The 14,806-nt window shown below is 37.8% G+C and overlaps 1 protein-coding gene across 2 annotated transcripts in view; it reads right to left on the bottom strand.

Moving 5' to 3' along the window:
* ADCY2 (adenylate cyclase 2) overlaps positions 1-14,806 on the bottom strand; it is a 225,080-nt gene that overhangs the window by 30,690 nt on the left and 179,584 nt on the right. For both annotated transcript variants that reach the window (XM_037381364.1, XM_037381363.1), the window contains exon 16: positions 6,393-6,530. In XM_037381364.1, coding sequence (XP_037237261.1) covers positions 6,393-6,530 — 138 coding nt within the window. The remainder of the gene's footprint in view (positions 1-6,392; positions 6,531-14,806) is intronic.

Below are 14,806 nucleotides of genomic sequence, written 5' to 3'. Positions count from 1 at the left end.
TCCATCTGACACTTCCCATTTGAGTAAAAGATGAAAGGCTCTTTCTTATGTTACTTTCATGTATCAGAAGCTCACACACATGAGACAATGATGAAATAAATTTAATATGAATAATTCTTTGATTTACCTCAACTGAACTTCCTATTTAAACACAGGAAGAATTAAAGAACAAGAAGTCTTTACTGAAGTTGATTTACACAGATGTAATAACGTAATAACAAAGACAATAATATTGGTACTAATGTTATTGAAACAGAGTAGAACCAGTATCTCCTGGGTCACCACATTCAGCCAGTTGATGTCACAGGTAACCATCATCACACAGTACCTCTGTATTGATCCAGTGCTTTCTTGGCATGTTAGATTTCTGTGACTACATTAATTCCACTGCTTTGAATCTCACCACTTAACTTCTTTCTATGTTTATCCAGTATTCCTGGCCAGTTCCCATGGTTTTTTTCTTTTGCTAATCTCATCCTTTAGGTTTCAGATAGCTCCTTTCTCTCCCTAGTATGTACATTCCTTGCATTTAATGCCATCTCAGCCTTCTTATGCTCAGCAATCTGTTTTTCTAGTTTCTTCCCAGAAAACAAGCTCTTTATTCCCCTAATCATTCTAGTAGTCACCCTCTGCACCCTCTTTCAGTTCAACCTTCTGGATGACCGAAACTGCAAACACACTTCCCAGATTTTATCAGTGAATCATGCAATAGCATTTACACTAATTCTGCAGAAAATATGTTTTCATACATCCTAGAACATCCTACAAACCCTTAATTGCTGAGTGTACTTCACAGAAGTGGGGCTCAGACAGATCATGATGTTATAGCAGCTTAACACATTGCTGCGCATTGGCATAATCCTAGCCACTATCATCACGCTCAGCAAATGTGAGGTAGCTCTCCTTCATTGGGACTCACTTTGGTAAATGCAGTTTACACTTACCAGGAGTTAAAAGCAGTCACATGGATGGTTATTGTGATTCAGCTGAGTTGTCATTAAACCCATATAATTAATCAAAGTCTTGTACTCATCACATCTCCATCTGATGAGCTTCCAACTTGTATCAGAATTTCTGGTCACTGGTCTGTAAGACCAACCACAATCTTGTGCTCTGTACTACTATATTACATCCTAGTTCTTTTACCTATATCCTTAGCTGACTTCTTCCTCTCTAAAATCTCAAGCCTTCCTTCAAAGACATTGCCTGTCACCTTAATTTCATTAGCAAATTTCACCATCCCTCTCAAGGTGTATATGAAAATCAACACCAGGTTGATCATTGCAGAGCTCCACAGGTTGCCTCCCTCTCACCCATTGTTCTCTGCAGGTAACCAGTTTGCAATCCACCTCTAAATTCTTTCCCCAACCCCATCTTTACCTACTGCCCCAGCGAAAAACTGCTTAGTTTCACTCAGAGTAACCAAATGTGGATTAAAACAGTTTATTGATTTACTAACACTAGATCTGGTCAGCCACAGCTCTGTATAACCAAGTCTTGAACACTTCCAAGGATGGAGATCCCATAATCCCCCTTGGCAGCATGTCCCAGAACTGTACTACATGCAGAGTTACTTCTTCTTTCCTTTCTAAGGACTATTCAACCTCCAAGCTATCACCCATGGTCAGTGTCACTTGGTACGTTTTGTGGTGCTGCTGAGAAGAGTTTGAAAACATCATCACTGTAACACCCCTTCAACAGAAGTAGGACTGGTTGTGGACTTGGGAAGGTGATTGCAACGCCACCTGCTACCAAGACCAAGTTGGCACTCAACTTTGTACAGTTGGCACTTTCAAGCTGTCTTCCTTCGCTAACATGCTTCTCTGACTCTTCATGTGAAACTACACATCATTAACCAGCAATCAATGAACTACACATTCAGGATCAGCATCACTGATACAACAGATAAACCCACAACACCAGACACTACAAAATGTTAGTAAACACCTACAGATTTTGAAACACCCTTCTATAAATGATCCTGAAGAGCTCCCATCACACACACACACAGACACACACAGACACACACAGACACACACACAGACACACAGACACACAGACACAGACACACAGACATATACACACAGACACACACACAGACACACACACACACTCTCTCTCTCTCACACACACACAGAGTGTTATATGCATATCTACCCATTCTCACAGGATGTGTGGGTTAAATGCACACACTCCCTTTTCTGGGATTTTGGGCAAAGACCCTCCAGACAGCTTTAAGTATTCAACCCTCATCCCTACCCCCAACTATTTAAAGTGACATTCTCATCTTATAAGGTGTTATTAACCAGGTCATTTGCCAAGGGTGGGCAATGAGAGTCCCCACATCCCACTGATAGTGCATTTACTGTATTCAGTCTCAGAATCCCATCCCATGCTTGTCCACTGTGCAAAAGATTATATACCATGAAAAACTCACAGTTCTATTATATAAGATACATGTGTATATGTATTTATATATATTAAAGTATTTTAATTTTGGTTTTGAGCTTTCTACAGGGCATTTCTGACCTATGAATGTTACCTGTCTAGACAGAATTCTATAGGAAATGTGGTATACCTATGAATACATAAATAAATATAGAAAGGGGAAAAAAAGGATATGAAAATGTTGTCAACTCCCGTGAGCCAAACAACGGTTATCTCTGAATGATGTGTTTGTACTTGTCTTTCTTGTCTCTCATCAGTTATCTACATCTGCTATCGTGCTTTGGAGATATATATTGTTCTCCAACGTAGTATTTTTGTGTAAGAGACAGCTCAGTCCTACTAAGCAGTCACACCTACTCAAATGACTCAAATGAAAGCGATATTTTTTATGAATACCAATGTTTGCCAGGGAACATCTGAGCATGCTACCATTAAATTCTCATTTTAACGTCATATATTCTAACAACTTTTTCTTTCCTTGTGTTTGTATAATCTGCAATCTTCAGTTGAGAGTTTTTTGCCTCACACGATGAAAATGCGTGCTGTGCTGGTATTTCTTTCAATAGGAGCCATGTGGTGACAGACCCTACCCCTGCAACATGAGATAAGCAAGGCAGCTGCATCTCCCTTGTTACCTCATTAAGAATCTGCAAAAGATTACACAATACCCTAGTTTAGATCTTACTGGAAAAAAAGCCAGCTTTCCCAGTGTGGTACTTTCAACCCTTCTCTACAATCCACAAGGCATCAGAACCAAGGCTTCATAATGAACACAGTCCAAGAGCCTGTAAACATGGCCAAATAAAATGGGTTGTATCTCACCTTACTAAGCAAGTGGGCTTGCTGATTTCCATGTTAATGTGCATAAAATAGGATCCTATTGAGAAGAAGGAAAGGTGCCAGAATATAATGTTAAGTGCACTAATCAAATGCACGCTGAATTAAACAATTATGGAATAAGCAATAAAATGTGTAAAGTTTTAATAGCTACTATGTGAATGGGTTGACCCCATGACAGGTAAGCAGGAGGGAGAGAGCTGGGAAATACCCTTCCATTGAACTACTGAATCAGAGTAAAAGGCAAAATTAATTGATTGAAGTGCCACAGATAGTTCAACTGTGGTCATCAACCTATGGTAGCACAATGTCATGCAGCAGACATCTGTAAAGACAACTACTGACATAATTTTCTCTGCAGAAGGAACATGCAGGCTACCCTTGGAATACTAACAAGTGAGCTTTTGCACACTAGCAACAAACCCCCACAGGCCAGAGGTAAGCTCTTTAGGGGGTAGGTGCTTCAAGATCAGCAATTCCAGAGCAGAGCTGTGCTTAATCAATGGAAACACATAAAGAACAAAAACAAAGATCTGGCATGTTACCAAAAAAATGCAGCTCAGCTGAATTTACAGCTTACATTTAATTTGATCCCGTAATTGTTTTCTCTTCCTTATTATACAAAATTACATTGGAAATGGACATGTGAAGACTATAAAGAAAAGGATTAAAAAAAAATCTGTCACCATCCCTCTCTCCCCATGACCCCCTTGCCTCATACAAACACAAAACTGTATTTTAAATTCATTTTCTGCTATTCCAAAAGAGCTATGCAATCTCCTTAAGACACAATGGTATACAGATTTTATAGTGATATATGGAAGAAATTTTTTACAATGAGGTTGACGGAACACCGGCACAGGGTTGCCCAGAGAGGTGGTAGACACCCCATCCCTGGAAACACTCCAGATCAGATTGGGTAGAGCTCTAAGAAACTTGATTTAGTTGAAGATGTTCCCGCTTATTGGGGAGGGTGGGGGGTGGGGTGGGGTGGGTGTTGGGACTAGGTGACCTTTAGTGGTCCCTTCCAACCCAAACTATTCTATGATTCGAATCCTGAATCTGAAAGCTGGTAGGCAGGGCACCTTCCTGGGACAGTATAGCCCTGAGATCCTGTTGTTGTGCTAAGAACCCTTCATGCATTTGGTTCAGAAGTCACTGAGTCAAAGAGCTGTTACAGGGCTCTTTCATCATGCCATGTTCCTTGAGATTGCATGAGTCCCAGAGGATGGTGAGGTACAATCATTGGATGTACTGTATACGGTCACTCAGCTTCCAAGAATTGACCCTTTGCAGTCATGCAGTCCAACTATCTCTCGGAGGTGTCTGGAATGTTCCCTGCAGTATACTTTCTCACGTTCAGTTTAATGCAGATCGGCTTGGCAAAAAGAGTTTTCCTCAGCCATTGATTGTTGCCCTACTCTATATATAGCACCAGATCTAATGCTCAGTGGAAGTAGCATTAGTCACCCTCCCCCTTCAGCTAAGAAGTATTTGATACTTATGTCACCTTAGATGTTTTTTAACTTCCCTTGCTGATCATGACTATATACCTCTCAAACGGGAAGACTGTCTGCTGAAACAGCTAATTTGAAAGAAAATTGCACCCCCACTCTTTTCTACTGTTTCTTGACCATAAAGACTGAATTTTATTTGGCATTTTGGTCTTAATTATGATTTATAAGGTGTAGGATGCTTAGACGCTTTTTATCTCCATTAAATCTTAATGGCTACATTTTGCCTTTTTCTACTGAAAGAGTTCATGGAAATAAATGCAGTTAATGGACTCTGCTATTAAGTACATGTTGCTTAGAGATATAATAATGATACTTCAGAGTCTCTCCCACAATTTGCTATTAATATTAAGGAAATGCAAATTTCACAATCACATTTAAAGTCATTTTTGCTAGTCAAACTATTAAGGTTTAGTTTCAAGGTGGGAATTGTACTTAAAATTATCATCTCATGAATATCATGGAACATGATTATTTGTAACACTGCAGACATTACTGATAAGGCACAAGGACTTTAAAATACAGCATATTAGGCTTTACTGTAATAGTCCACATAAAAATGGACATGAACCAATAATATTAAAAACTTTTTCTAAAAATGTACTGAACAACTGCTGTTTTGCTAGAATGTCTTTTACTAGTTGAAGGCCAAATATGAGGTGGGCTGTACACAACAGTAGAGCTTCAGTCTAAGGAAAAAAGAGTTGCTGACCACATCCTCTTTTACACTTTAATTTAATAAATAACCATATGGTTGCAGGAACTCTAACTCAAAGTATACTTTAAACTTTAATCTGACCTTCATTTTACAAGCAACTCCATCTCTGGGTTTTGTCCTGTAGTACACCAAATAACCTTTGCTTGGCTAAAGTTTATAATTCATAAAGGCATATACAGTCTTCAGCTGAGGACAAGAGTTGATGGAGAATCAACAAAACAAATATTCCCATTGCTAACTGCCTTCACTGCTGAAAAGTGAGCTTATTTTCTCATTTCCAGCCACTGCTTCTTTGAGTTTTTCCTGTACCAGCCCTAAACACCAAATTCAAGTAGCTGAACTTTATATTTTGAATATGGAATTGTTTTTGACTCTACCTCCTCTAGTTAAAAAAAATGCAGGAGAAAGAACGGAAAATATCTACTTTCCTGAAAAGACAATTAACAAAAAAAACAAAAACAAAAACAAAAAAACAACCAAAAAAAAAAGACTAGGATCATTTAATAGAAAAAAACAGAGAGAAGATTCTACCAGAAATTTCAAGCATTCACATTTGAAAGCCCACATTACATCATTACATCATTCTGACAAGTTTAGTACTTACTGTAACAAATGATTGACTAATGGTCCCCTGAAATGTTGTGGGAAAACAAAATAAAACAGTGTAGGTATTATCAATCTTTAATACATTCATAATCTCCATAATACATTATGTTTTCTGTTACTCTGCTTTACATTTCTGCCTCTGGCAATCATTGTCATGTAAAGTTCCTGGCACAGCCATGGGCCATAAATTCAACATCTAAACAAATACTGAAAAAAAAAAGACCTCAGAAGAATAAAAAAACAAGAAAAAATTACCCCTTTTCCCTTACCATATTGAATACAGCCATAGTCAATATTATAGCAGTGGTTGTCAATGTAAGAGTGATCCTTGGCCAAGGACGGTTTGCAATTATTCCAGATGATTTCAGGATCCACAACAATGAAGCTGATGCTTTCTTGCTACATTGCTAAGTGTGAAGAGTTTATAAAAGAGAAAATAAAAATAGCTTTAGTATATTAAATTACTATAAATAAGAATAAAGAAGGCTCAAGATTGAGGGCAGCATTAATCTTGAAACATTGTACAGAAGTATTCAACTGTTATATTCTCATAAGTTACAATTCACCATTTTACATGAAAATAAATGCAAATTTAGTTTAAATTTCTATTATAATATCAATTCTGTTTAATTACAATTTGTAACTTATTAAACATTCAATATATATAAGTAATAATAGAAAACACAGAGTTGACAGAACTGCCATTACCTCTAATATCAGTAAATTACCTCCCCCGCTTCAATTGAAAGAACAATATTTAGTAGCCTTTGGAAACTTCAAAATGTAAGTAACAACTCTGCAAAGTCTTTGACAGAGAGACAGAGGTCTCCTCACGCAGGATAAAGGCTGTATACATAGATGTAGACCTGGCAGTCTACAAAATCGCGGGGTTTCTGGGTTTTTCTTTCATTTGTTTGGAGACCTGTTTGAAGTTCATTTTATGTGAAAGAAAACTCAGCAAACCAGATCAACTTTTCCTAAAACTATCTACAAGACAAATAAGCATTTCATACAACAATTAGACTTACAATTTGAAACAAGGTGTATTTAGTGAATAGAAAATTTCTCATATATATTGGCAAAAACTAACAATAAAAACCTCTGACTCATTTAACCTCTTTCCAAGAACACACTGCAAACTGTCCATTCATACACACATAGTGCCCAGAGGCACAAGATGCTCACACAGAATAAACAATTTGTGGCACATCCAATAAATATTAATTTTCCCAAAACTTTAGCAATGAGGAGATAAGGTTGCCTAGAAGCATCTTGTGCCCTTTCCAAATGCCAAATTCAGCTATATTGAAAACTGTAAAAAAGGCAATGAAAAGTTAAGAAACACCACAGTCCCACAGAAATAATTGCTTTTTATCAGCTTGTCTATTTACTTAATATTATCAGAGATCACTTTACATATTGTTTTCACCCCAGCCACAGCAATCAGCAGAGATACAAGCACAGGAAGTCTCTAAAATGAGAACTCAAGCACTAAAAACTATCAAATATAGGACTTACTTTACAGTATTTATCTATTAGTTCAGGTTCAGTGGCACATCAAACTAAACTACACTATTAACCAACACAATGTGATGTAGTTTGCACGAAGGTCTTTGTCATACTGCACATAACTATTTCCCTCCTAATTACACACTATTTGGACAAGCCCACTACATACCTAGAACTTTTTTCTGCATATTGTTTACATATTGCTTTTATGACAGGAGGTTTGCATACTGGATTGGACAGCTTCTGAGTGAATGAAGTCAGTGTGAGGAAGGCCAAAACAGTAACTGGAATCTCAAGGATGAATAAAGAAAAAGGGAAAAAGAGGCAGGTTTATATACACATTACTCGTCCCTCATACTAAAAGAAAACAGCACTTAAAGTCAAAACACCTGCATTTTTGAGCAAGAAACTTCTGCTCAGATGCCTTTTTGAACTTCCAAACCTTGTTCTCCAACCCTAAGTACATAGTAAATTTCAAGATAATTTGAATCCACATGTAGATTTTAGAAAAATTTTGTCATCCTTCCCACTTTAATAAAGTAAAAAGCACAAACCTAGATTGCTGCTGTTGCTACAGAAGGGGAGTGTTCAACTGGACGCAGGGAATGGATCAGTGTAAAAATTAATCATTCAGTTATCTGTCTAGTCTACCTAAAATCTAATGAGTCAGGGAGCATGGATTTATGGCAAATTAGTCACGAAATCATGCCTTCAATTACTGTTTGCCTTTGTTACAGCACACCTGGAGCTTTACTACAACTTCACCTACATTGTTCTGTGATTTTCTTGGATGTTTAGAAGTAGCTGGAACAGTTTAAATTGGATTAGGGACAAAACTAGGCAGAAACACTGAGAAAGTATGAGGAATATGAATTGGACGAGAAATGATATAGATAAAGCCATACATTGTGCTCTCCTTTCTGAATTATGCTACAGGGAGCTATACTGTTCAAGGAAAGTCTTTAGGATAAGGAATTCCAAGAAAAGAAGCTAATGATGAAAATAAATAATCTGGCCTAACCCAGATACATTTTATTATGAATTTTACTGATTTTAGGTTATTTGACTAAAGGCTAATCAAATTAAACACAAAGACCTGGTGATGATCAAAAGGACAGTGACAGGTGGTGAAACCAGAGTAACCTAATCAGTGCAGAACAGAAACCACTGCATCCGCTGCTCCTAAGACCACTGAAGGAGAATGTTTCAGCCATGGTTTCCAATGGGAAACCAACCAAGAAGCCTCAACAAAAGAAACTCCCTGTCCAGGATGCCCTGCAGGCTAACAATGATTACTACCTAAAAGGACAGTATGCTAAAGAGAAGAGGGGATGAAAGGAAATGGCTGCATGTAAATACTTGTCTAAACAAGTCTGTTGTATATTACAAAATCCTATCTCTAACCACTTTCTGTGTAAGTGCAATCCTTATTCTGAGCCTGCCTGTGTGCGAATGCTAGCAAACTTCATGCTGGCAAGTAGCACAGGATGGGTGCCAGTCACTAGAGAACAACTGATCACATATCTCAGGCAGCTGAGGGCCTGGGTGCCAACAACTGAAGTGTCTCAGGCCAGTCCCTGGAGAGACCCATACGGTGAGTGTGGGAGTGTGTGTGTAACCATTAGGAAACTTAAACTGCAATGTCTGGTAAGGAGATCTACATTTGGAGAGACCCAAGGTGACTGACGCAAAGCCAGTCGCTGCGTAAGGAGGGCAGAGCCTGGGCATGGATATTGTATTGGCTTTTGTACTGATGTTGTATTGAGTAAGTCCATCTTGAGTGACCCACAAATGTGAGTGTGTCTGGTGACAGTCAGGGTGTGTGCTCCACTAGCAAACTTCAGTCCTGATCAGCCAGAAAGGAGGACCTAGACCATCAGTGTTGATCACACCTATGTGAGGGCTGCTTGTTGTTATGTGGGTGCTGTAAGAAAGCTGCTCTGTCTGTGGATCTCTGTGGTTGGTCCTGTGCGTATCATATATGCCTGTGTGCTCAATCTCACTAATACGTTATACCTGGTACATGGTACTGACAGCCTCCCACTGATGGGAGTGGGACAGAAGGATCCCCTGGGTCTTTAATTCCATCAAACTGGGCTCCAGTAGACCAGGAAGGAGCACACCCCTGCTCCTGAACTCCACTGGATCCAACAAGCTCTAGCAGCTCTTATTTTCAATTTCATAACATTAAAAAACATGGCTCTGTAACACATGCAAAACAATGCAAAAAAAGATGCTTTCATGTTTTTCTAGTGCTAAGTAATGTAAATTGATGGTTACCTCTGCACAAATGAACAACTTGTGTTATATTAGTTTTGAAGATAAAACTTAAGTTTTCACATAGCAAATTTCTGTTGAATCCCCATAGCTAAATACACAAATGTCGGTATCAAATGATGAAGACATCTTAGACTTTTCTACTTTAACATCAATGCTTCCAATTACTGAATTTAAACTTTTTCATTTTTTAAAGTAATAATTGAAAAAGTTACAGTCCAGTGCTTAGATTACTTAGCAATGTCCACACTAAGGTCTGCATTTATTGCTGAGGACTGTTTTACTGCTTTCAAAGTACCTGTACACTTTTGAAAAGACCTATGTAACTTCTGTACTAAAATTCCTTGCAATTCTAAATCTCCTTTGTTTGCAAGATTTTTGATCAATATCACCTAACTGTTCTAGTGTATTTTAGCAAGGAGGAACTAATTGGACTGCTTTTCTACATTTGTTTAAAAAGCTGTTTTTCTGCTTGTAAAACAGCAGCACACCAGAAATCAGTGATGCATTTCTTACCAGGCTGTTTACTGCACAGTTCTGAATTCTGGAGGGGAAGGATCACTGTTTATTTTGTACATCTGTCATGCTCACCTGGTTTGTTAAATAGATGACAGGTCTCTAATAGCAAAGAGATCAGCCTACATATGTTAAGCCAATGAGGCTCCTGAAAGGTAAATTTGTGACAAAACCCTAATTTACGCTAAAAAACTTTAAACCATTGAGTAGAAATTCCTGAGAAAATATGAAAGAATACACTGTCGATCAGTAATCCTCTATGTGAATTAACAGATTTTCTGAACTTAATTTAACTTTTAAACAGTCCATATATAACACAACTGCAGCAGCTCAGTACTGCTGAAAATTTAGTGAATTCCTGTAAGCAGAACTGAAGCGGTGGGGTGATCATTAAATTCAGATTCTTAATGGCACTGGCAGAACTATGCAGGTTAATTTAGCTGATTCATGAGCTTATGTCAAACACTTTTTTTGGTAAATGTTATGTCTCATTTGCAATTTTCTTAAGAAAATGGAGACTGAGATGAAAGGAAGAAAGTAATAATTTCTAGAAAGCATGCAAGAAGGGTAAGACATCTGATCTCAGTAGCATACACTTCTGCGTCCATTCTAAGCAGAGCTGGCAGAATATGGTTTAGCATTTCTGTCCTGCTTTCAGCTGGGACAGAGTTAATTTTCTTCTTAGTAGCTGGTGGAGTGCTGTGTTTTGGATTTGGTATGAGAACAACGTTGATAACACACTATGTGTTTAGTTGTTCTTGGTAACATTTATACTAAGTCAAAGACTTTTCAGTTTCTCAGAAGGCTGGAGGGGCACAAAGAAGTTGGGAGCGGACGCAGCCAGGACAGCTGGCCCAAATGAGCCAAAGGGATATTCCACACCATAGAATGTCATGCTTAGTATATAAACTGGGGGGAACTGGCTGGGCCCTGCCAATCGCTGCTTGGGGACTGGCTGGACATCAGTCAGTGGGTGGCGTGCAGCTGTACTGTGCATCACTTGGTTTTTCTCCCTTCCCTTTGGATTTTATTCCTCTCTCCTTCTCCCTCATTTTTAATTATAATTATTATGGGTTTGCATTCCCCCCCTCCTGTTTTATTTTAATTGTTAAATTGTTCTTATCTCAGCCTTTGAGTTTTACATTCCTTTTCGATTCTCCTCCCCGTCCAACTGAAAGGGAGTGTGAGAGTGAGCGAGCGGCTGCACGGTACTTAGTTTCTGGGTGGGATTTAGCCACGACAGTTTATCATTTTTCTACTAGGAATAATACATATCTGTAGTATTAAAGGTGACTAATGTATTACTGTTTCATCTGAACATGTTAAATCTGATATGACAGTTCAACATGATAGCGAGTAATAAAGTATTTTGAATATTCAGGTTATTAAAACGTATCCTGTGTTGTCTTTGCACACACAAAAACCTACTTCAGCATTTAACAAAATGAATGCTGTCTTTCTGAGTGAGATCAAGGAACCGGTGTGAGAATTAATTGTGACAGCTATGTTGTAGATGAAAGACAGTGTCACAAGACCTGTCACATTTCTCCTTCACATGCTAGCTGAAGTTGGAACATCTTGACTGAAGACCTCTTATTTACAGGAAGCCAGTGAATCACTTTTCTATAGTTCTATTATTGTTCTTTTCATTCTGCATTCAAATACAACTTAATATTTTACTAACACTGATGTTACAAAGAATGAAATCAAGAGAAAAAAATTCAGATTCTTTTCACATACTCATTTCCACTCAAACTTGAATACATCAAGGTTCAGATCCAAAGAACTGGGTGATTAGTTGACAGTGATTATACTGACCTATGCTTGGAGAACGGTGATTTTTCTATAGAGACACAAGCTTACACTTTACATAAATTTCTAACAGTCCTATTGTTAATAATAAAGGATTAAAGTATTTCTAAAATGAGTACTGTAACACCAAGCTTGGCGGCACCTGTAAATCTAAGCCAGGCATTTTGAATCATACAAAATGCACCCAGGTAATGAGTTTATTCAACTTATAGGAGATATAACTGTTTTGCCAAACCTAGAAACCTAAATAAAGAAATAACAGGAAAAACTGAAGTCAGTATCACATTTTCAATTTCACCGTACTTTGTAGTGATCATTATCCTTCACAAAGGGTCACGTTGAAATGATCATGTGGTTCGCTTCAACTGTCTCATTCAAAGGAAAGACCACAGCAGCGAGCTGTATAAATATGCCTTTGGGCACTCACAGGTCAGTCCCGGTACCTCCTGTGCTGCTTTCCTCATTCAAGAAAATGTACAGTTGCTGTGTTATGTGCTATTTTAAGGTAAGATGTTCTCAGTCCATCCTGTCAAAGTTCTTCCATGTCACATAAAGAGACACTGGTTTTGAGAAAGAGCAAACGTGAATGAGTTTTTAAGGACAATGCTCAGGGCACTGAACTAGAGGAAGGAGTTCCAAATGCTACGTTTCACATTGACCAAGTCTTGATCTCCAAGTAAGACTGTAACACCCAAAAATTACCTCGCACAACAAAAACCCTGATCTGTGACCACACTGTGATACTTACATATCATGGATATTACTTCTCAGGTAACACATGTAAAAGAACTTTCAAAATAGTCTGGATGCACTGCTTTTGTCCGTCTTATTAACTAACTGTAGGGAAAACTGTATACTGGACTGTTGGTATGAGGAAGCACACTCAGATATCTCTTTATTTGGAGGTAACTTACAATCTTGCCTTTGGCAATGACACTAAAAAGCAGCTTTGACAATTTTTTTATTTAAAAAAATCAAGACAGTCTCACTAATCAAATAATACTAAAGAGAACTTATCGGCACAATAGACATAAGAAATTTGTGGCTTTCGCCAGTTTAGGCAACTTCAGTTGGTCACAATCACATAACATATCACAAATAGATCACTCAAGAGGGAGTAAGAAGGACTTTTGTTACTGAAATCAGTACAACTCTAACAGTCGCGGAAACCTGAACATGTGATGATGGATTTGCTGTTGCAGTGCCTGTGCTAGAGATTCATTAGAATGACATTTAGGTTTAATAAGCCTCTTTTATGGACCCTACTGGAGGCGTCAAAGTGCCTCTCCAGGTTCTCCTTGTGGTCCCCCATCCCTGTTTTAAACTGTAATTTACAAACAAAGCCTGACTATTGAAGAAACTGAAGGGCCTTGGTCTTTCATTCATATCTGCATTAAGGGAGATACACATCAGAGGTAAGATTCCATGTAAAAAATAATTTCCAAGTAGTTCTGGTGCCGATACGCCTGTCCTTGCAGAGCTTTTAAATATCTTAAGTGTACACACTCTTTCAGACTGTGAAGTACCAATGCTAATTGCTTTAGAGTAAAATACAAATCCCTGTAAACAAAGGTAAAGATTTTGTATCACTTATTACACAATGTGTAGTGTAATGCAAATAATAAATAGCATGCGCTCTTCTAGCGCATAGGACTGCTCACATACTGGCTGCACTTTGTTGGATGCTCTGGGTGACCTCAAAGCAGAACATCTTTCTCAGCTGTATTTTCTGACATTTCTTCGGTTGGTATTGTGTTCTGTTAATTCCATGGTTCAATTGGGTATTTAAGAGAGACTATAAACATGTTCAGATGACATGACAGGAAAAAAAAATACTTTTACTTCTAATCTTCCTTATTAGCTGAAGTAGCTCAATAGGCTTGCATGGTATAAACATATGCAACCAAACCCGATTTCATATTAATGGAAAATAACTGGCACAAAGAGTATGTGGTATCAACTAAGTGCACACATGTCCCAGGTAAGGCAAAGAAATTTTTGAGACAGTATTTGAATCAATGCACAAAGAACATCCACTCGAGACTAATACTTCTTCGGATGGCTACCTCAGCTATCACAGAGATCTCTCCTTTACATGCTTATGGTGGTGGTTTTTTGTTTCCCCTCCATTGTTTACATTACTTTTTCAAATATCTTTTAGGTAACCAGATCTCTGCTTCTTCACGTTCATATCAGAAGGTAAAACTTTTCTAAGAGTTTCCAGATCTAAGGCACTTCACACTCATTCTATGAACTCATCTACAGTTCAAGAAGATAAAGAGAACAGACAGAGAAAATGTATGAGGTAAAGGACCATAACTGTCCTCTATCTGCATGTAATTTGGGAAGGAAACTTCTCAAGGAAAATCCAAAGAAAATACTCAAAATTAATAAAAAAAATGTCCTAATTTAAAATATGAACATAAAAGCTAAAAAGGATCTTTAAGCACAAAAATACTTGTAATTTTAAGATTTAAATCTGAATACTGTGATCATCTAAGAAAGTAAAAAAGAAATAGTTATGCATAGGCACAAAAAAATAGAATACAAAAGATATAAATCCATTTCA

This window comes from Falco rusticolus, chromosome 3 (assembly GCF_015220075.1).
Source record: "Falco rusticolus isolate bFalRus1 chromosome 3, bFalRus1.pri, whole genome shotgun sequence".
NCBI lineage: Eukaryota > Metazoa > Chordata > Aves > Falconiformes > Falconidae > Falco > Falco rusticolus.
This window is presented reverse-complemented; position numbering and strand designations above follow the sequence as displayed.